This window comes from Mya arenaria, chromosome 4 (assembly GCF_026914265.1).
Source record: "Mya arenaria isolate MELC-2E11 chromosome 4, ASM2691426v1".
NCBI classification, from domain to species: Eukaryota; Metazoa; Mollusca; class Bivalvia; order Myida; family Myidae; genus Mya; species Mya arenaria.
Window position 1 is genome coordinate 60,248,922 of NC_069125.1, and position 22,770 is coordinate 60,271,691.

The 22,770-nt window shown below is 34.1% G+C and overlaps 2 protein-coding genes across 7 annotated transcripts; one reads left to right on the forward strand and one right to left on the reverse strand.

The window, feature by feature from the left end:
- Positions 1-448: 448 nt before the first annotated feature.
- LOC128230009 (thyroid transcription factor 1-associated protein 26-like) lies at positions 449-9,771 on the reverse strand. 3 transcript variants are annotated; one of them, XR_008260150.1, is made up of 5 exons: positions 9,614-9,771; positions 6,269-6,407; positions 3,376-3,475; positions 1,819-2,958; positions 449-1,740 (listed from the first exon to the last, which is right to left on the reverse strand). XR_008260150.1 is itself a non-coding variant. In XM_052941985.1 (4 exons), exons 1-4 carry the CDS (start codon positions 9,723-9,725, stop codon positions 2,788-2,790), a joined length of 519 nt encoding a protein of 172 aa, XP_052797945.1. In that variant the 5' UTR covers positions 9,726-9,771; the 3' UTR covers positions 449-2,787. The 3 variants fall into 3 exon arrangements, 2 of the variants coding, with proteins under 2 accessions (XP_052797945.1, XP_052797943.1); XM_052941985.1 differs by having other exon boundaries at positions 449-2,958; positions 3,376-3,472; XM_052941983.1 differs by having other exon boundaries at positions 449-2,958.
- LOC128230007 (endoplasmic reticulum-Golgi intermediate compartment protein 2-like) lies at positions 3,544-21,907 on the forward strand. 4 transcript variants are annotated; one of them, XM_052941982.1, is made up of 11 exons: positions 3,544-4,729; positions 11,036-11,166; positions 12,412-12,520; positions 14,152-14,198; positions 14,544-14,763; positions 15,742-15,840; positions 17,946-18,001; positions 18,370-18,468; positions 19,366-19,463; positions 19,735-19,897; positions 20,203-21,907. In XM_052941982.1, exons 2-11 carry the CDS (start codon positions 11,043-11,045, stop codon positions 20,463-20,465), a joined length of 1,278 nt encoding a protein of 425 aa, XP_052797942.1. In that variant the 5' UTR covers positions 3,544-4,729; positions 11,036-11,042; the 3' UTR covers positions 20,466-21,907. The 4 variants fall into 4 exon arrangements, with proteins under 4 accessions (XP_052797942.1, XP_052797939.1, XP_052797941.1 ...); XM_052941979.1 differs by lacking the exon at positions 17,946-18,001 and adding an exon at positions 16,785-16,846 and having other exon boundaries at positions 3,546-4,729; positions 20,203-21,906; XM_052941981.1 differs by lacking the exon at positions 17,946-18,001 and adding an exon at positions 16,245-16,303 and having other exon boundaries at positions 3,550-4,729; positions 20,203-21,906.
- The last annotated feature ends 863 nt before the right edge of the window (positions 21,908-22,770 follow it).

The following is a 22,770-nucleotide window of genomic DNA, read 5'->3' on the forward strand; positions in this document are numbered from 1 at the left end:
TTGCATAAATGTTAAAAAAGAACCAAAATATATTTTTAAATTCATTTTTCAAAAAGTGCATTTGAAAGGGACAACATTATAATCCGCTAGAAGTTAAGAGATCAGATGTTAATGATAACTTTAAAGAGCAAAACAAATTTTAGCTCCTTAATTCAATGTAACTTTGGTTGACCAACAAAACCCTAAAAAAGGACCTAAATGTGAGTCATAAAATTAAAACAAAAACATCATCTTAAAGGGATAGAATTATCCTTAGATATACGAAGGAAGTAAGTTAATAGGCTGAAAGACTAGTTCAATTCTGCTTAACCAATTTTTTACCTATTTAACTCCATATGCACTTTCGCCGCATGATATTTTGTACTTAAATGTATAATATATATATATGTGAAACACTAGGAACTGCTGGAGAGCCTGCAGTATAGGTAAATAATTTCAAACTAAACGTTTATTTCTTTTATTTGATAGTTCATTTTCAAAATAGTTTAATTCAAGCTATAACATTATTTCCAACACAAACATTAAAATATATATTTTTTTCATTTATATGTAATGGTTTAATTAACATATATCCAGAACTTAATCCACAGCCTACGACAATGACTGCAACTCTCCAGCTATCATCTTAGAAAACGCTGTAAAGATCCTGAAAGCTGGATGCAAATATCTATAAAGGATAACATACAACTCTCCAGTAACAGCCATGTCCATATGTTGTTTGTATACAGATGAAATTCTACTACACATTAGCACATGACGTTGCTTGTCCCAAGTGTTAGACAACCAATACATATTTCATTTATCATATACCCTTCATAACTCTGCACCCAATACATTTGCTTAATATGGTAGTCAGTGTGTCACTGCCGTGCAATACGGCCATATTTCACTCCGATAACATGAAGTATCATGGCGCGATGGAAAACTAACATCATAAATCAAAATAGTGTGTCATTAAAGACATTTAGTATGATACCATGTGTGTCTTAAGTGATTTAACCAGTAATGTATGTTGTTAAAGACTTGCACCTCATGAATTTAAATTATTTCTAGTGAAAATTGTCTTTTGGCGTAGACAAATAAAATTTTAACAACATACTAAAAAAGAAGAGCATAGTACTGTCTAATGATAAATGTAACAATTCATGTAGCAATGGTTCCAGGGAGACATTCCCTGTACATACTAACAATGGTTCCAGGGAGACATTCCCTGTGTTTGGACATTCTCTGTCCTTAGACATTCCCTGTGCTTAAATATTCCCTAAACTTAGACATTCCCTGAACTAAGGCATGCGCTTAGATATTCCTATGCTCAAGACATTCCCTGTGCTTAGACATTCCATGTGCTTAGACATTCCCTGTACTTAGACATTTCCTGTACTTGGCACTTAGATATTCCATTTGCTTAGACATTCCCTGTACTTAGATATTCCATGCGCTTTGATATTCCCTGTGCTTAGACATTCCCTGTACATACTTGAAATGCTTCTTGGGAAACATTCCCTGTGCTTAGACATTCCCTGTACATACTTGCAATGATTCTTGGGAGACATTCCCTATGCTTAGAAAATCCCTGTGCCTAGACATTCCCTGTACTTAGACATTTCCTGTACATACTAGCAATGCTTCTTAAGAGATAGGAGACATTCCCTGTGCTTAGACATTCCCTGTGCTTAGATATTCCCTGTGCTTAGACATTACCTGTACTTATACATTCCCTGTGCTTAGATATTCCCTGTGCTTAGATATTCCCTGTACATACTAGCAATGCTTTTTAAGAGATAGGAGACATTCCTTGTGCTTAGATATTCCATGTACTTAGACATTCCCTGTACTTAGATATTCCCTGTGCTTAGACATTCCCTGTACTTAGACATTCCCTGTGCTTAGATATTCCCTGTACATACTTGCAATGCTTCTTATGGGACATTCCCTGTGCTTAGACATTACCTGTATTTAGACATTCCCTGTCCTTAAATATCCCCTGTGCTTTAGACATTCCCTGTACATTCTTGCAATGCTTCTTAGGAGACATTCCATGTGCTTAGATATTTCCTTGGTTAGAAACTCCCTGTACATACTAGCAATGCTTCTTAGGGGAAACTCCCTGTGCTTAGACATTCCCTGTACTTAGACATTCCCTGTACTTAGACATTCCCTGTACTTAGATATTCCCTGTACTTAGACATTCCCTGTACTTATACATTCCCTGTACTTAGATATTCTTGGGAGACATTCCCTGTGCATAATAACAATTCTTCCAGTGAGATGTTCTTCTCAACAAGCAATCACTACATGCCTTTAAACAGGATGTGCAAGCCAATGGTCTTAAGTTTGACTTTGAGAAGTTTATAGTAGATATGCCCTCATACCAGGAAAAATATCCTTTGCATTTCAATTTCATTTACTAAACTAGGATTTATTAGTTTAAATGTGTCTTTTTAACTTTTTTAAAAGCTATTGTTTACATGAAATCTGCAAACCAGAAGAACACAGTCATAAGAAGTCTTGGATCTCACCAACATAACCTGTTACTAGTATAATATTGTTAAATGCAACTATTATTTTCTGTATTTTTTCTGTTTATTTTATGTAGATTAAGCATGTTGTTTTTTATAATAAAAAGCAAAACAACCCAAGTTGTCTGATTTGTATGATCCCAAAACAAAATTACGCACCAACAAAACAAAACAATCCACAAAGTTGTCATACAATGAACCTATCCATGACCAAAACATATATGTATATCACAACTATCACTGTTCAAACCACAATTATTTAGCACCATCATGTCTGGTTGACCTGTTTTTCTATCTTCTGCAACAGGTATTCTATCTGATTTTTCATCACTGGTTGACCCTTGCTTGTACGCTTGCAAATCTTCTTGAATGTATCCTTCTTGCGTTTCTGGTAGGCGGTCAATGCCTCGTCTTGGGCTTGCTTTCTAACTAGGGCTTCCTGTATGTAAATAAATATCATTTATTTATTTAATAGTAAATGAATGTTAAAACTGAGCAAAGTTATCCAGATATACACTTCTGTTATTATAATAATTAATTAAACCTTTCAATTTCAAATGGGTTCATATGTAGCAACACGAGGTTTTTGGCCAAATGTTTAGGGAAACTTAAAAATTATTGGCAAATTATTGTTGTTAAATGTACATTGCACCTCAGTTCTGTAACCCTTTACTCATATAACAGTTAGCTGCATCAGTGGTAAAAGGTTTCAAGATAAAAAAATTGTACATACTACTTTCAGTTTTAAAACATAAAGAAAATTAGAAAAATAAACACCTAGGACAATTAACAGATAAAACACATCAAAATCATGTTAGATGTGACAACTAAATATGAAATATTTTTTTTACTTTACCTTCTTTTTCTGTTTCTTTCTCTCTTTGCGCTCTTCATTCAGCTCCTGTGCACGTGAGAATGTGCTCTTTCCTTTCTCATTGTTCCCTTGCCCTTGCCTGCTAGAAGCAGACAGTTATAAGTCCATTTACATATAAAATAGAAAACAACATGGTTTTAATGGTTTGTTGTAACTTGTATGGTACAAATAAATAAAGTACACTTAATATATTATAATACTGGATGCAGGATGGTATACAGTATAATCAGTTAGAAAAACAACAACAATGCTACAAACATCAAAACATACTTAAGAAGATATGCACATTTTTAAATGTATAAATAACTTTTATAAAACAATATCACTTTACTTTGGGGAAAGGGGCAGGAATCTTTGGTGATTCAAAATGTTGGCATTTTCAAAAATATATTTCATCTAAGATTAATGATTATTCTTTTTGTATACCTTTTGTAAAGACAATGCTACATTCTAAAACATTATCTATTTACAAAAAGTGTGCATACTAATATTTTAGGACATCTTGATTCTGTTTATTCAGGATACTTTGTATTTGGCATCAACAAGCCAAGGGTAGACTGAAGACCCTGAATATGTACATATATTACAATAAGATACAGTGAAAAGGACAGCAGAACCAATAATACTTAACATAAGGCCAAACAAACAGTTCCAATTTTACTGCCAAAAAATATAGGGAGACAGGACAGCATTTTTTTTTTGTAAAGATGTGTCTTAATATCATTTTCACACTGAAACTGTCACCAATTTGTCCAGCTACACTTAATAAGGGTTCCCGCTGGCGATCGCCATTGTCGCCATTTGCGACAAAATCGCAAAAGTGGCGACAACTTTTCAAATTTGGCGAATTTATGGCGACAACGATTTTTTTTCTAAAATATTTTCTTAAAATGACGTAAGTGGTGACCATGCGGCCTGCATGATAATCGATTCTGTCACTGTCATAAATCAAGCGCATCTGCTGGTGCGACAACAAAAATTAATCCGATAATTAGGGCAAGCAGTCACGGCCCAGTCAACACCTCGCTAATTATTGCAGAATTTTATTGCTTTCACGAATAAACAATGACATCCTTTAACTGTTATGTCTCTTATTAGCAAACAATTTTAATATTTAGCTAGAATTTTATGTTGTCGGAAAGTCACGTGATATGCAAATTTCGTAATGACGTTTACGCGCTAAAAATAGACTTGCTTTCGGTTTTGTCGCAATTTGTAATTGCTATAAATGCAACATTCTAAGAGTTCAAAAAGTGTCAAAAAGATTAACAGAAATCAAATAAATAGGATTAAACCCCATTTGATAAGGCTTCTAATATGTTGGCTGGAGTAAAGAGTAGGTAGACAAATTTCTATTAGGAAAGTTATGGCCCTAGTTTGACAATGTATATTTCTTTGAGTTTCCATTTATTTTAAATTTATCTCATAATTTCACAAATGTATTCTTTTATTGTATGCAGGCATTAGACTGAAATCAACATATTGATGTTTATGTCACATTTTTTGCAATATTTTTTTATTTATATACTAGTCCATATACAATGAATTTTGTCAACAGAATAACAATTTGCTATTAATATCTTGTGCTTCATGTACAACAAAATGTTATGATTTGCACGACAATGTGCTAATTAAATGCAATTTAAGGCTCTTAAAATGCTTAAACCCCATGAGCCCCCACAAGGGCGCTGCCCTGGACCCGTATTTAACCCCCCGCGAAAAAGTGGCGACAACTTTTTAGAACCCAGGGGGTATAAGTTATGGGTCATTACGAATGTAAGAAACTACCAAATATTTATCTCAAAAAGAGGAAAGAAATAATGGTCAGAAAAAACTTGATCGCTATAAATAAAGAAATCAGTGCAAACAAATAGGGTACATCAGGAAATGTAATGCCTTATTACCATTGCTGTTTCAAGGGAAAGCAGTTAGAGCGTACATTTGTATTTAAATATACAGTAAAACTGCGATCGCTCGAGGTCGCCAGGGACCGAGACAAAACCTCGAGGGAACCGATGTTTCGAGCGACCCGATTTTCAATTTTCCAGTTTGATATGAAATATCTTTCAGTGTATTTTAAGTTTGAAGTCGTCAAACAGACTGTTTACTAAGACACCGATTCTTTCCTGTAAAGGACGTGAGTGGGCGTGTTGGTGTCTTGGTATAAGTAATGGGTCCTTCATTAGATTTCTCAGGTGTTTGACAATTATTTTCTTTCATTTGGGTGTGACATTTTGAAAGTAAGGAACCCGATCTAGCTATCCCCCCCAGTCATGTGTCGTTCACTAGATTGCTCAGGTGTTCGACAATTTTTAAGTTCTTTCTCATTTGCCATATTGCAAAGCTAAGTGACAAGAAGGAATTCTTTTCAGAGATTCCGATGTTGGATCGATATGGTAGTGTTTTAATCATATTTTTATTACTCATTTAAATTTCTCACAATTAACTTCTCGTCATTAACTTGTCATAATTATCATCTCTAATGCCCATATCAACTAATATCGGTCATGCGTTAACAGTGATAAACGGTTTTCACACCTTATCAAATTGCCCTTTAACTGTCATTGCAATTTTTACAACTTGCGAAAATTTTAACACCTGGCAATTGTTTGTTTATTTTGGAACACGCGTTCGGGAAAAAGTGTGAAATTATGACCTCGAGGGAGCCATAAGGTTTTGTGCACGATTTGTGTACTTGGGACCGAGGATATTGCTCGACTGCTCGACATAATTAGGTTTCGAGGCAGCGTGGGTATATTTTATATGAAAATAGAAGGAAAAAAGTTCGGGACCAAGCTCCGACCTCGAGGGAACGCCGGTTCTCGAGCGACCGCTTGTTCGAGGGAACGCAGTTTCACTGTACATCCAAACCCACCTGCCATAGAGAGCCATGGAGGAAGATCCCATGGAAGACGATCCCTTTGGTCCGAGTTCTCCATGTGTCTTCATTTTGTGCAACATCTTCTTGTACTCATACTGGATTTTCTTCTTTCTTTTGTCCGCAAATCCTTGGCCTGCAATTATCACAAATACAAAATTACCGGGAAGCGACTCTTCAGCAAATAATTCAGATTACAAAAGAAACAATTTTGGACTATTGCTCGTAAATCAATCGGCCAGAGATAGAAATGAAATTTACATGTGTGGTACAATAGTCACACATTCCCTTCTGGTTTACTTTACTAAGTGTCAGGAGCAATCAGCATTTGATGTTATAGGTGTATTTGATAAGAGGAGTAATGATGTGGGACTTCCCTTATTTTCATATTTTTACTGTGGACATTTGAAAGCAGCAAGTGATATTGTAACTGAAGGTTAGTGTTTTATATATTATTTCTTAAAATTTCACTCTTACCTCCAAATAAGCATACCACAATTAGTTTTAATTTACCGAAAAGGATGAATAAATATCGAAAACAATGATTCTTATGAAAGATACCATGTTTGATTTGAAAGAGAGGTGCATTAATCGCCATAAATCATTTAGGAGTCACCAGTCAATTAATATTTACAAGTGCGTTTTCAGCCATTAAAATCATGGTTACAATCTTGTAACCAGTAATTGATATTTTCCATAAATGGATTATTTGGTAAATAGTTAATGCTTTATCACTTAAAATTTATGTTTGTAATATTGATTTTTAATACCAGTATCACTTTTAATTATTACTAATAAATTATTACTCATATAAAGAACCAAACTGAAACAACTTGAAGTAAATGAAAATGGTACATGTACCCCGAAGTTTATTAAGAAGGAAGCGCAAATAGGAAAAGATGTCTTCTGGAACACAAAATGCAACTAACTGTAATAAAATAATTAAGTAAGAAACAATAATAACCAAAGGCAAAAGTAAGAAAAATGAAATCCTTCATGCAGGAGGAGACAAGAAAAAATGAAAGCTCTATGACAAGTAAACCCAAAGTGTGTGTGAAGTTGACCTTGATGACATATGGCCAAAACATGCACTCTTTAAACCACCTCAATAAGGTGAACAGAGCTACATATATTTTATTACTTTAAGTATATTGTAAGCCTTGTATGCTTATGACTGTCATGGGAAATCACTTTGTATGAATTGAAGTGTTTCTACACTGGTTTACCAGCCATCTTCAAGTTGGTCAATACATACAGATGTTTAATTTATATAGTAAACGGAGCATCTCAAATCATATTTACACCAGTAATAACCCTTACCTGTAGCTCTGGGTGAACCAATACAGTTTTCCTAAGCTATCCTGAAATCCTTCTATTCTAAAGATTATGAAATAGACATGAAAATCAAACTGTTGACCCTTAAGCCATAGTGTGTCTTTGATTCTGAACGTACAGGGTAATAGCATCTGCCCTACATATCACCTTGATGTGGTGATAACTTGTGCTATTGGTGATAGGATAAAGTTTTTTAGAAATACTTCTATTGGTTAGAAAGTTGTGAACAGTAAGGATGTTCTAGATGTTTTGCTGTTCACCGTTGAGGTTGTGGGTTCGATTTCTACCTGTGGAAATTTCTCATGGCCTCTCGATGATAAACTGGATTCTATGCAGGAAACCGACATAAGCATGATTCTCAGCTACTGTGAAAATGGATATAAAACTTCACCTTTGACAAATATCCCATCAACCAGTGGGGGTAATAATCCCCTTTGCCTTCAAAATTGTGTTTAAGTCACACATGGTAATGTGACGGTTATGTGACAGGGTGAAGTTATAATGCAGTCATTATAGGACCCCAGCAGAAAATCAACAACAAGAGGCCCAAAAGGGCCTATGCTCTACTGGCATGGCTTTTGTGGTCATATCAATCCAGAGCATGTATGTATGGGTAAAAGGCAACAGACATATAGTTTATGTTTTGTGTTTGGGTTACCTGAAAACGTAGCACGTTCAACATCTGAGCCCATAAAGTATTGTAAGCAGATTAGTTGCATGAACTATTTTAATATGTGCCAAGTAAAAGTCATCTGATAAAAAAAAAAATGCTTTCAAAACTGTACTCATAGTAAAATTTTCTGTAGTTTTAAAAGTTAAAAAAAGTTGGTCAAGAGGTCAAAGTCAAGGGCATCCTAGGACAACATTGATCAATTTGAACAAACATTCACAATCAATTGTGCTGAGATGGATGCACGAACACACAAAAAGATTTTCAAACCTTTCCAGATTTATGTTTACCAAACCTGTGAACCCTGGGTGTGGCCAGTAATGACACCAGGTGCATAACTTAAACATTCACAATCAATTTTGTTAAGATGAATGCGCAAACTACAGAACTTAAAGCTAAAAAATGGCCTTTGGGTTTCAACAAGAACAAGGCAGAGTAATTCACAAAATCAACTGCAGAAGCAAAAAGCAAATTGTCTCTCAAAATCCTAGACTTGCAAATTGTCTCCCTTAACTCTAGACTTGAATTAACATATACATGTAAACTTGGCTAAAAATAGAATTCGCTCATGCAGACCTGGCTAAAAATAGAAAGCATTTCTTTAAAACTTTCATGGCCCATAATCTAGGCATTCATGGGCGGATCTTGCTGGTTTTCGAAAGGAACCAAGCTCTAATGGATATCTAGATACTGTACAAGTTTCATCGAGATATAATCAAAACTGAAGACTGTATCGTGTTCACAACCAATTGTTTACACAATAGCATTTTTTTATACTATCAAGGGCCATAATCTAGGCATGCATGGGCGGACCTGGCTGGTTTTCGAAAGGAACCGAGCTCTAATGGATATCTAGATACTGTACAAGTTTCATCGAGATACAATCAAAACTGAAGACTGTATCGTGTTCACAAGCAATTGTTTACAGATGCACGACCGCACGACCGCACGGACGCACGACCGCACGGATGCACATACTACGTACACATTACCATCACATAAGCTCTTCTGGCCTTTGGCCAGAAGAGCTAACAAGAACATATTTTTGTTTGTTTACTACAACTTAGATGTTGTTGTCATTGTGAAATACTACATGCTCTTCAGTCATTTTTTTAGATTGAAGCTGATTATCAGACAATGCTTAAAACTAATAAGGATGCTCGAACATAAACACTGTCAATTTCAATATAATAAGTATTCAATATAATAAAGACATTGTAACAGAACTACCGGTGTATTATAAAATTATCCGAAAATATTATACAGCATCCGAAACTTAATTGATAAGGTAAAATATTTTTTTCGGTAATTGTTTTAAAAGAAAACATATGAGATACCTTCGGATTTGTTGCCTATGAATGTTTTAAATTTATCGCTATTCTTTCTCCTTTTGTCTATGGATTGTTTTGATTTATTTTCGGGTCTGCGTGCATGTTTTCCTTTTTCCATGTTTACCGGTGACTTGAAGCAAAAATTGTAGTTGAAACAGCAAATTGTACGTGACAACTTCCGGGTATGTTTTGGTCTTTTTCAGACTTTCTATCTTACTTTAACGTTAACAATACATTTTTTGTATCTGAATGTTAGTGATTCTATATAAGAATTATCGTTGGTCTATTGAATTTCCAATTTAGGTGAATATAACGTAATGCTTGTTTTTTCGGATTCTACTATTTCGGATGTGTTTCTTTTAATATGGTGTACATGTATTATATCTATCTTTAGTACTCAGTTGACTGAAATTGAAATACACGAGGAGATTGACTTTGTGCTGTTTCCATTTTCAATAGTACTTATTATTTTTTTCTAAAAAGCAGCTTAAACTTTCACTCCTACCTTATTATATCCTTGCTACTTAAATGTGTTTACTTATCCTGTTATGCTCGTTTTTATGTTATATATGCTTTTTACAATAGCTGAAGGGTTATGGAAGGGAGCTGCACCCTGTCTTTTTAATTAGCACCCTTCTGCCAGCATAGCATAACCATATTGCCTTTATATAATTTAATGCTCAAGACTGTCAAATTTTTCTTTTGTGTTGTTTAAAGCTTGATAAGATAATAAATAAAAACACATTTACATATTAGGAAGTTGAAACCTAATTTACTTTAACACAATTTCTAACAATATCTACCAAATTCATAATGTTCATTTTTTTCATAGCCCTTGTTACCCTACCTGTCCCTTTTTCTGAAGCAACCTGTCCCTTTTAATATTTGCTAAAACCCTACTCAATATTTACTATCCAGTCAATGCGACAGACACGTTTGCGAAGGAGTCTGTCAGATTACCAGCTTTTAAGTTTTAAGAGTCCGAGTCCAAATCAATGAGTCCAGCCTATGAAGAATACTGCATTGTTAAAAAATAAGTATTTAAAGTTTTAATGTTACAGAAATTTGCAAAAATACTTATAGATCTAAAAAACATTCTCCAATCTCAAATATCTATGAGTCTAAGCCAAAATTGATAAGTCCCAGATTCAAAATTATGTGGTATTCTGGATCTTCAATATAACATTTAACATGTGTAGAACTTGCAGGCTTGTAAAATAAATAAAAGTGATTATTAATATTTTTTAATGCAAAGTAAAACAACAAAAATTATAAGTATAATGTTAATACCGGTTGTTGTTTTTGTGTGCACAATTGTGTTATTGTCAGAATGGTCCCACAATTATGGTAGGGTTAAAAACAATTGAGCTATGAAAGATAATTTATTTTGTTTCTTATTCATCAAAATTTTTATGTTTATAAATTTAGATGCACAATGAGGCGTGCAGCAGTTGCAAATCGAAGCCAGGCTTCTAAGGCCCTAAAAGTTGTAAAGGAGTTGGATGCCTTTCCCAAAGTTCCAGACAACTTCAAGGAAACCACAGCATCAGGAGGAGGATGTGAGACTTTAATAATTATATATATATTAATAAATATAGAAGACTACAGTGTGTAGGACATTGCTTTCTGTTTTGGTCTGCCATAGCGTAGTTTACAGTGTGTAGGACATTGCTTTCTGTTTTGGTCTGCCATAGCATAGTTCTTTTGTTATCAATCAACATAAAATATTATTATTACACAAAATAAACATTAATAGTTCACCAGCATTAAAAAAGGAAAGTATATCCTAGTATATATAATGATATATTGTTGTCTTCTTTATTATATACTGTGAAATCATTAATGTTCGTGGGGCATTAATGTTCGTGGTTTTCGTGGGTTGGTTGATCCACAAATTCAAGATCCCACGAAATTTAGACCCTTTATTCACTTTTTCAATTGCTACATTATGTACATACTCTAGATTTTCGTTACACTGAGGCCGCAGTATACAGGTTAATATACGTCTCACTGTATATCTTATTATCGTTTTGTTAATATATTATAACTGCCTATAAAAAATAATAAACCAAATCATTTTAATGTGTTTTATGAACCAAATGACAGAAGCGCGTGCCTAAACGTGTGCTGTTCATGAAAATCTCCAGGCTAACAAGATGTGAGTAATGAGTGTCAATTCTCGATTCTTTTCTTCAATGAAACAAATAATCAATTATATTGGAGGTTTTGAGCACCCAGCGTGACAATGTACAAAACAATGGGTTCAATACACTAATTAAACAAAAACATGAATATAAATATTGAACATCAGCTATCTTTTGGGATTGTTTTCTCAAATATACGGACCTTCTCGGTGTTTTCACAGTTTGCAAAATTTCTAAGGGCATTCAATGGCTTCGCCTTTCTGTATTTATGATCAGGGTACATCTTCTTTTATGACCTTAATTTCCAATTAAAATCGATAATGGACATGGGTATATGCACTAATTGGCATGTCGTACCACTATAGCAAGTGTCATAAGCTGTGTGACGTAGAAGACGGAAAACACGGGCCAGCGCGTTGAGATAACGCAGACGATCTAGGACGATCGCAGTTTAGAAAAAATTTTCAAAAATGAAAAACCTTGAATTCAAGTACCCACGAAATTGTATTTTTTTCGGCAAACCACGAAATTTCATGCCAACGAATATAAATGATTTCACAGTAATAGCTAACCAAAGACTTCAATTAATTCTTAGAAAGTCAGTTTTTATTGTCTGAAATTAGTACTTTACATGCAAAACATGTAATCAATTTGTTTTAGTTTCCCTGGTGACATTCCTGGTTATTGGCATTCTGATATTCTCAGAGATTCTCTACTACACCAACACCTCACTGAAGTTTGACTATCAAGTCGATACAGAGGTTGAAGGGTATGTTGACATATGTTTTTGCATTTGTTTTATTTCTTGTTTGTTGTTTGACAGACAAGGAACAGAGGGAGGATTGAGATAGGAGCAGGTGGGATGAGATTCTAAAATAAAATATCATATATCTCAAGTTTTAACAGCAGAAAATTTATGAAGTTTCTTGTTTATAAGCTCCACTATTCGAAGAATAAAGAGGGCTATACTACTCGCCCCAGCGTTGGCGTCGGCGTATGGTTAAAGTTTTAGGGCAAGTTGGAATTTTCACTTATAAGTCCAATACCCTTCATTCCTTTATACAAATTATGGCCCCTGATTGGCTATGGAACTTAGGTAAAAGTTATAGGGCAGGTTGGGATATTTATTAATAACTTCTATACCCTTCGTTTAATTGACTTAATACTTCACACAGTTGTTCAGGACCATCACACAATGAGGTTACATAACTCCATATTATCCTTAATACAAGTTATGGCCTCTGATTGACTTAGATTAAAGTTTTAGGGCAGGTTAAAGTTTTAGGGCAAGTTGAGATTTTAATAAAAAAAACTAACAATACCCTTCATTTAATGCACTTAATACTTCGCAGAATTATTGACGACCATCTTACAACAAGGAACATAACTCCATTTTAACCCTAAATACAAATTATGGCCCTTGAATGATTTTTTTTTAAATTTTTCTTTTAATTTCTTTTGTAGGCACATTTTTATATTCTTAACCACATTTTCATAAAGGGAAAATAAGTTATTTGAATGACTTGTGTCATTGTTCGGGCGTGCTGGTGGGAAGGCAGCATCAAAGTCAACTTATGTATTGAATAATTTTAGCTAGGTTTGACATTAAGAGAGCAAACTTGGTATATATGAATAGTTTATGGAGACCTTTTATGGGAATGCGTTTCAGGCCCCTAGGATCAAGGTCAAGGTTACTTTTAATAGAAAAAGGTTTGGTATTAAATAACTTAAGTAAGGGTCTACATATTGTGACCAGAATTGGTATATAGGAAGAGTTTATAGAGACATATCCTGAGATTGTGTTGTGGGCCCCGAGAGTTATGGTCTAGGTCAAGGTCACTGTTGCTATAAATAGAAATATGGTAAGAACTGAATAACTCAAGTTAGGGTTGACACAGTGTAACTAAACTTGGTATATAGGACAAGTTTATGCAAAGCTTTCATGGATTTCATTTTGGCCCCCTTGGGTCAAGGTCACTGTTACTAAATATTAATAAAAAACAACAACATATTACTGTTTTAATTATGGTTAACATACTGTGACCAAACTTGATATGCAGGAAGAGTTTATGGAGGACTTCCATTGGATTGTGTTTGGGGCCCTTAGAATCAAGGTCACTGCATGTTACAATAAATAGAAGAAAGCAGTTGAAACTAAATCTCTTCTGCCAATCATTAAAAACCTGGTTTTGTCACATCGCGATTCTTGTTCACTTTTTAATTTGATTGTTTTATTGCTTTTGACAGGCACATATTACATCATTATTGTATTCACTTTTAAATCAAAGCGGCATTGTCGAGGGCGCTGTCTTACGACAGCTCTTGTTAAAATAACGTTCTCTCTAGTGCCAGATGATAAAAAATCAATGTAACATAATTTTTATATTTTTTCATTTTCAGGAAAATCAAAATAAATATTGACATGACGATAGCCATGAAGTGTCAGAGTAAGTTTATAAAGATGAATATTTGCAAAGCTCTCATAGTATATGTAAGTTATAATTTATATTTGGAATTACCCGGTATACAGTAAACTGCATGTATAACAGAATGCTTTACAATACTATTTGAATATTTCTTAATTGAAGATTATGTAAACTGATGAACAAAGCTCTATTTGAACTGCTTGGACATAACTATTAAACTATTTTTTTCATATGTGATTTTATATTATTAGTAGACACACTACCTCAGTTAAAATAACTTATATAAAATGTCTAACTGGCTTTTATTGTACCTTATTAAGAACCTGCATCTTTAATCTGCTCATGTAAATTACCCTGTAATTTCAGACATAGGAGCAGATGTTCTGGACCAAACAGGGCAGGACACCCACAGTTTTGGGAGCTTGAACATGGATCCGACCCACTATGCCTTGTCCCCAAAGCAGCAAAGCTACAGGGACCTGACGAGGCGGGTAAATGAGTACCTGAAGGATGAGTACCACGCCATACAGGAACTACTCTGGCTCTCCGGACACTCACCAGGCATACAGATAGGCAGGACTGCCAGGTAGGCAGGGCCACAATTACATGCTTAAATGCTTAAATACTCAGTATACATGTACATGTAATACTAAAATATTTTGATTTTAATTATTACCTTTTTTAAATGATTGGTATGATTGAAGGAAAAATAGAAAGTTTATGAATTGATTTGTTACTCATCGTAATCACGCAAGCATTTTGTGGTTATAATTAGTAATGTTACAATTATTGAGTACAATTTTCCAAGGTCTTCTTATCAACTAGCGAGTTAAATATCATAAGATCTAGAAACTCAGTTAAATACTAAGCGAGTGACACAGAAATCAAAATAAAATTTAATGAGCATGCTGTAACCTTTTCTGACAAACATTTTTTTGTTTAAATATTTCACAAAGCAACCCATTAAAGTGTTTTTTGATAAGATGACCCTTGTATACAGATTTCAAGGAGGTTAATGTATCAAAAGGGTTTTGTTTTACTTAGGAAAATAAAATACCAATGGATTGATCATAAAAACATACATGTCATATCTTTGCCTGGCTGTTTACTGTACTAGATTGTGTTTTTTACCTCAAACAGTTCATATTCCTTAAATTGTTCTTCTGAATGCTTTATAAGGATTCTGCCTATGTTTTTTAAGTAATATTAAGCAAATATGTATACTGTGTAAGCTTTGCATCTTAAATGAGCAAAATAACCATATATAATTTATAAATTTCTAGTTAGCAGTAATACTTATGATGTATATATTTTCTCTGATAGTAACTTGAAATATTTCTTCTGAATCAGTTTTTGATTGCGTTTTGGTTTGATTCGAAACATTTTTTATAATTCGCACCATTTATAATTTGATATTGGTGTATTATTTTATACTTGCAGAAGTGAAGCTTAACAACACATTTCATTGTGGTTGCCAATTGCATTATGTGATTCAGTGAAAAATTTGTATGCATCGGAAACATATAGAATATTTATATTGAATAATATATTTTTCCATTTTCAGCAAAGAGGAGCCTCGTGAAGGTCCGCCGGATGCGTGTCGGGTCCACGGGACTCTGGAGGTGAACAAGGTGGCGGGGAACTTCCACATCACAGCTGGAAAGTAAGTATCCTCGTTCCACAGTGTTAGCATGAATAAACCTGCAGGATGTATGTACAGTAGCTGGGTCTGGTACATTATGTGGACAGGTTTAATATTGTCAAGGTTTGAAGTAGTACATGAGAGTTAAAGGATCTGTTATTATTGCATTTGTGGTACTATTCTTGTGATTGTTTTTTATTGATATTGGAAAGAAGGTTTATACAATTTTATAGAAACATAATGAAATGACAGTAATCTGGCATAAGGAATAGTTAAGAATATTTTGTATGCAAAAAACTCAAATGATGATTTATTTGGTTGTGGACTTGAGTATGATCAGCCAGACTCAACGCTGTAAAACTAGGAAAAGTGACTCAAGTCACAGTGTTGTGTGTTGGGTGTTTACAATGGTGGGTGGTTTACAGGTCCGTGCCCCTCATCCCCAGGGGCCACGCCCACCTGGCCATGATGATGTCTGTCTCTGGTAAGACCCTAACATTACACAGGGATATTTGCTAGTTATCTTGCTTAAAGTTCTTCAGAACAGTCTGTCTTATATTGCATTGGCCATGTTCCAACTTAATACATGCTTTACAGCCACTTGTATGTTCTGTTTCACATGATAATATAGATACATTTGTAGATCTACTCCAAATTCATGTTCTTTATATTGCCAATGCAACAAATCACAGACTAGTCAAGAAAAGCAATCTTGTTCTTTTACTTATTAATGTTTCAGAGTTATATATTTAAATAATTTCTTTGTTTAAATTTCGGCACAATCTCTGATCGTGATTTAAACTTTTGGACAAGTTTCACGAATTTGTATGATTGTAGCAAATAAAAAGATGTTTAAGATATCTGATCAATGTGTTTTGATGACAGAAAAGTGCCTGAATTTAAACACACAGTCATATGTACAAGAACTTTGTGACAAAGCAGTGTTTGATACTATACCATTGTAGGCACTTTCCCCAGCTTGCTGGTCTCGGCCATATCCACTTGGAAAGTTTCCTAGCTGATCATGGTGAGATTGGACCTCCCATAGACATAGTTGTCTCCCCTTTATCTTATTAGTTTTATTGCATGGAAACTAGGGCGAAAAAAATACTACAGCCCTGTTGTATCCACTATGTGCTTTTACCCGGGAGCATCACTTTAAAATAAATTACAGACTAGCATGCTTTAGTTGGAATGGGACAAAAATTGGTTTTATTATGATTTTGAACATTTTTGTTTTGTTGGTTATGTTTTTGTACACATGACAAATGCTATTTGACCCAAGCTTATTTATTGTGTGTTTTGTTAGAAGTGAATGATAATGTATGGGTTTGCAAAATACTTTTACCAAAACATCTGGATGGAGTCGATTTTGTTAAAAAAAATCAATAAACATATTTAACAAATCCAGGCATGGCAACCACTTGAAAAAGAAATGCATTAAGAAATTGTATTTCTTTTTTTGATTGATTTATCAGAATCAGAATGTATATGTAGAAGACTGAAGACCCATACATTATTGCTTATCACTTGCTACCTAACATTGCTGTTGTTCTTTTCGTATTTCTATTAACTATTCTTACCTTTTGTTTTCACAGAAGAAATCAAACATTGCATAACTGGAAAAACTGGACATGAACATGAATATTTTACTATTTATATGTGAACTTTGTAAAGGTTCTTGAAATGCTGTATCGTGCAGGGTTTGATTCCTTCTTATTCTATGTATGACTTCAGTAGGATTTTATCTAGTATACAGTATACTATATAAACGTAATAGTTTTTCTCTTTTATTTGTATCCTAAAATTTCATCACCGGCTCTATTAACAAGTGGGTTGATCATCTTCGTCAGTTTACAATCATTAATTGTAATAACCTCTGCTTGAACTGATAAGTGACACACTGATTGACCAGTCGCCAGTTGTTAAACAAATAATCAGTTGGCCAACAATAGTATCACATTTTATTACTAAAAATGCTAATGAGTGCTTTATCAAATGGAATACCGGTAACTGAAAAACTACTAAATAACCTCAGCAAGTTCCAATAATTGCTTTGGCAACTGGTCAATTTTATAACTATACTGGTACTAAGGCTTTGGTCAACCCTCTTGTTTTTTTCTCAGAACTCTGCGAACACCCTCGGGCCACTTACACATAACTAGTATGCTCTCAACTCATGGTAAGTGAGCCAGGCCTTGTATTCATGCACCCTGTTACAGTCATTTTTGTTTTTCTCATTGCTAGTAGCTCCTTTGTTTTGCTTTTTTCCCCTTCCTTCTGAGTAGCAATAACCCTCACCCATTCCTCCTTTAAATATTGAAAATAAATGTATTGGCATTCAATTATTTTTATAAATACAGTGTAATTTTAAAAAAGTGTGAAAGTGGACTTTAAAATTTAATTTAATTGAAAACAATTCGTAAATGTGAGGTGTTTTTTTAAATTTCATTTTTGCCAAAATAATTACTGTTTAATTTCATTTTTACATTTATATAAAATGTTATTTAAATAACTTAAATATGTACTCAACTATTCTTCTTTTTTTAGACTACAACTTCACTCACAGAATTGACCACTTCTCATTTGGGGAGATGACAGGAGGCATCCTGAACCCTCTGGATGGAGAGGAACTTGTCACCCATAGTAGTATGTATCAATACTTACATGTATACTTAGTATAGGTGAATTACGTTGGCCCCCTCATAATGATTATCTGGTTAGTACTCACTCGCTTCTCACCCAGGCCACCCCGTTTTGATTCCCGGCCTTGGCGCATGCGTCACTAAACCCCAAGCCAAGTAAGGTTCATCTGGGTACTCCGGCTTCCCCCACAATACAAGACTACATTCATCATGCCAATGAGAGTTATCAAATATAATGTTGTAATAACTTGTTTAATAATTGTTGTAAAATAAATAAATTAAAACTAAACTAATGGATACCAGTATCAGCTTTTTCATAAAGCCAAAAAAATAATAGAAATTACGTTGGCATTATTTAACTTTCTTTTGAAGCAATTGGGATATGATGTATAATAACACATCCTTAAAAAATTATTCAATAGATTTTACGTTGCAACATGGTCACTCAGAGGTTATGTAGGTTTGAGTGCATAAGCTTTGCCTTTACTGGTTTAAATAATAACGGTGTTAAACACTTTAATCAAAATCCAAAAACGTGCCTGTAAGCATGGTGTATAGAGATGGTCTGTTGATTTTTACATGTTCAGCGGTTTCAATGTCAATCATCACACTTATCTGAATGTGAATTGAAACAGAGGTTGCAGTCATTTCATTTTCTGTTGGTGCACAATTTTTAGCCATTGGATGATAATGTATGAATGTGTTATCAAGTGCTAAGCTTGAAAGTGGATGGGGATGGGTGAATGAATGAATGAGAATCATTATTTTTTAATCGCCTCTAATGCATCATGTAAATTTAAAATAATGAAAAACCACCCAGCTGTTCAATAAAGTCATAAAACAGTTCTATTCCTTGTTTCCTTTGAATTAAATGCATCATATCTTATTCTGGTTGTTTCAGACTACCATTTGTACCAGTACTTCATGAAGATTGTTCCAACTAAAGTACGGACATACACCAACAATGTTGACACATACCAGTACTCTGTCACAGAGAGGGTAAGTCAAATGGGGGTAAAATGGGGCTTTTAATTTTATGATTATTAAGAAGATAAATTGTAGATATATTACTTTTGTGTTTATGAATTTCAGACTGATATATATATATATATATGGTTTTGCTTACAAATTGTAGGTTTAATACTCTGTACAGCTTATGGTTTTCTAAGAATGCTTACTAAACACTCACATGTTTATTTTTTTCTTCCTTAAAAGTATATACTTTAACAATCTGCCACTGTCAGTCATAAAGTGTTTTTATTGCCTACAGAATCGAGCAATAGACCACAGTTCGGGCAGCCATGGGGTGCCAGGAATATTTGTGAAGTACGATCTTTTCCCGTTCAAGATTGTCGTTACTGAGGGTCACCTTCCTTATAGCCAGTTTCTTGTGCGACTCTGTGGCATTGTAGGGGGAATATTTGTCGTATCTGGTAAGTGTAACTTCTGTTAAAGTTTATAGACACAAACTGTCTTCTTAAATTCATCTCCACAAAAAGTTGTTACTCTTCTGTTGGGAGATTGTAAGCAGGAGAAATGAATTGAACAAAACATATGTAGAAAAATTCTAACTCTTTATGACTTATTACGGTACCTGTTTAAGTTCTTAATTAATTACTAATTTGATCATTCTTCAAAGCTTAGCTTGAGCATCCCATCTTAGAACTTACACATGTGCTTAAAGCTTAAAAAAATATTTCCCTAAAAGTACTATTCTCATTTATTAATTTGTTTGCAGGCCTTCTACATGGCGGAGTGGGCGTTCTGGTGGATGTGTTTTGTTGTCGACTGAAGCTTGGTCGCTATGCCCCGGGATTTCAATCCCAGCCTCTACTGACCCCGGAGACTGACCATACCCCTTCCACCACCTCCCTAGTCGGGGACATGGCTGACCAAGCCTACAACCCTGTACATCTCACAGAGCTGAACTCGTATATACACAATGGTGATAAAAATCATACAGACAGTAATAATGTACCATATGGTGGAGGAGATAGATAGCAAATACTAGCTAATTCATACAATTCTCATTAAGAAGATGTGGAAAGAATATGGTTGATTATAAAATCGTCATCCATTTGCAAAAGATATGCTGGTACAGTTTAAAAAGGAGTTTGAAGTAGAGGCTAGTGGAAAAGTACATGCATGTCCAGGTTGATGGATTGAGTACAAATACAAATAACTGCTGTCATTAGTAAATCCATTTGTACAGCACTTAGTAAAGTTTGCTCTAATTAGATAGATATGAATTTTAGTAATAATTCTGTATAAATAAAATGTGATCAACCGATAACCGGGTATTTTACACTGATATACATCAATTGGCCCAATTAAATCACTGACTGTATCATACGATGACTTTTTTAATAAATAAATCTGTTAAGTCACGATGTCTATTTCGAAAGATAGTAGCAGATTTTGATTTTTTTGTAACACATTTGGCCCAATTTAATCAACGACTGTATCATATGATGCTTTTTTTAATCAATATATTTGTTAAGTCACAATGTCTCGTTCGACGGTTCAAAAACATTTTATTTGATTTTGCAACACTGTTATATAATTCTAGCTGAAATTCTTGATCTTACACTATTTTGTCGTACTCCTGTTGATTAGATGGCCTCATTGTGAATACTTGAATCATAAAGATGGCCATTTTATTGAAAAAGTTATGGATATGGTATATATTACGTTTTATTTTACAGCGAGTGAATGTCTTGTATTGTTGTTGGTCTCATCTGTACATCATGTAATATATTGTGGGTTTGCTGAGAGCCCTTCTCTCAAAACATTCCTTAATATGAGTTTTGTAAATGTCAGGTCTAAATCGGTCAAAAAGAGAATCTACAAATATCATTTTTTCATCATCGTTGCTTTGTTAATACAACAATAGTCACTTTTAAATTTTCTTTTTTGAGTTTATGATTTGTAAAAATAGACACAGACATGCACGGTGTGTTTACACAGACACTTTTAGACTCGGACATGTGGATGAAATAATGCAGAAAACATCTGTCTTGATGAAAAAGTTAACTCAAAGTTAACTCTGTAATGTTCAGGAATGTGTCCATGTATTAAACTGTTTTTCTTCATTTGTTGCTTCATGCCCATATATTGTTAATTAATGCTCTTGACATTTATTTAATAATAAATTATTTTCAAAGTTCTAATAAAATGAAAACATGTTTTAGGTACACGCGCAGCTTGTAAATGATATTTGTGTTTAAAGAAAAAGATCAAAATTATTATTTGATATTAAAAATCTTAGTTAAAGTGTGTTTTGAATTTGGCAGAAAGATTTTTTTTTTTATTAATGTATTTTAGTTTGACAACATTCATTTTATTCTTCATGAAAGTTTAAATTATAACTTGTCTTGTTATATGTTTGATCTATTTTGTTAAGGAGAAATAAACTTTATAATAATTGAATGTTTTTTCTTTTATTATATGCTTGTGTTAGAACAAGTTCATACAATATTTTGTTGCTTGGGTGGGATGGGGTGGGGGGAGGGGGGTATCGGATCATTTTTGACATAGCTGTCACAATGGTGGATGGGCATATGTGCAAGCATGCGGCAGTGGGTTCGTCCGGACTTATCCTTATCTAGGCTGTATCTTGACCATGCATTATAGGACATTCAAAAAACTTGTCATAAAAGTTTAACATGAGGTGGCATGAATTCACAAGACCAAGGTCTGTACCTCAAAGGTCAGGGTCACTCTTAGAGGCTGAATGTCAAAATGGACTCTGTTGGCCACAGAAGGAACATTCCTGCGAAGTAAGATTGAAATTATCTCAGTGGTGAGTGAAGGTGGAGGAGAAGTTGTTAAATGAAAATGTTAACGACGTTAGGCGACAGACAATCACCCAATCACAATAGCTCACACTGAGCACCTTGGGCTCAGGTGAGCTAAAATGCAGCAATTGAAATTCACAAGTATTGTAGAGGAGAAACATTGCATGATAGCCTGAACATGGATCTACAAACATTTAATGTCAATGCCATCTATTTACAGTAAAACTGTGATTGCTCGAAATTGCTAAGACGCTGGGGACCTCAAGTGACCCGATGTTTCTAATGATCCAAGATTCCATTTTAGTCTGTTATGAAATGTCTTACAATGTATTTTCAAAAGTTGAAGTCGTAAGTTTTCTTTGGCACCGATTACATATTGCCTTATAGAAATCATTCATATGTTCAAAAGCTGTTGTATACTAAATGTGAAAATATTAAAGAAAAATGATAATAGAATAATAAGCAGTTTATTTTGATAAAAAACAACATTTTCAAAACAAACAAAATAA

What these genes read in the sequence shown, in the direction of transcription:
- LOC128230007 (XM_052941979.1), top strand. Translation starts at nt 11,043, where the DNA reads ATGAGGCGTGCAGCAGTTGCAAATCGAAGCCAGGCTTCTAAGGCCCTA. An exon ending in CACAGCATCAGGAGGAGGAT is followed by an intron (nt 11,167 to 12,411) that starts GTGAGACTTTAA and finishes AATTTGTTTTAG; the next exon opens with TTTCCCTGGTGACATTCCTG. An exon ending in TTCCACATCACAGCTGGAAA is followed by an intron (nt 15,841 to 16,784) that starts GTAAGTATCCTC and finishes ATACCATTGTAG; the next exon opens with GCACTTTCCCCAGCTTGCTG.
- LOC128230009 (XM_052941983.1), bottom strand. Translation starts at nt 9,725, where the DNA reads ATGGAAAAAGGAAAACATGCACGCAGACCCGAAAATAAATCAAAACAA. An exon ending in CATAGGCAACAAATCCGAAG is followed by an intron (nt 6,408 to 9,613) that starts GTATCTCATATG and finishes TGATAATTGCAG; the next exon opens with GCCAAGGATTTGCGGACAAA. An exon ending in GAAAGAAACAGAAAAAGAAG is followed by an intron (nt 2,959 to 3,375) that starts GTAAAGTAAAAA and finishes ATTTACATACAG; the next exon opens with GAAGCCCTAGTTAGAAAGCA.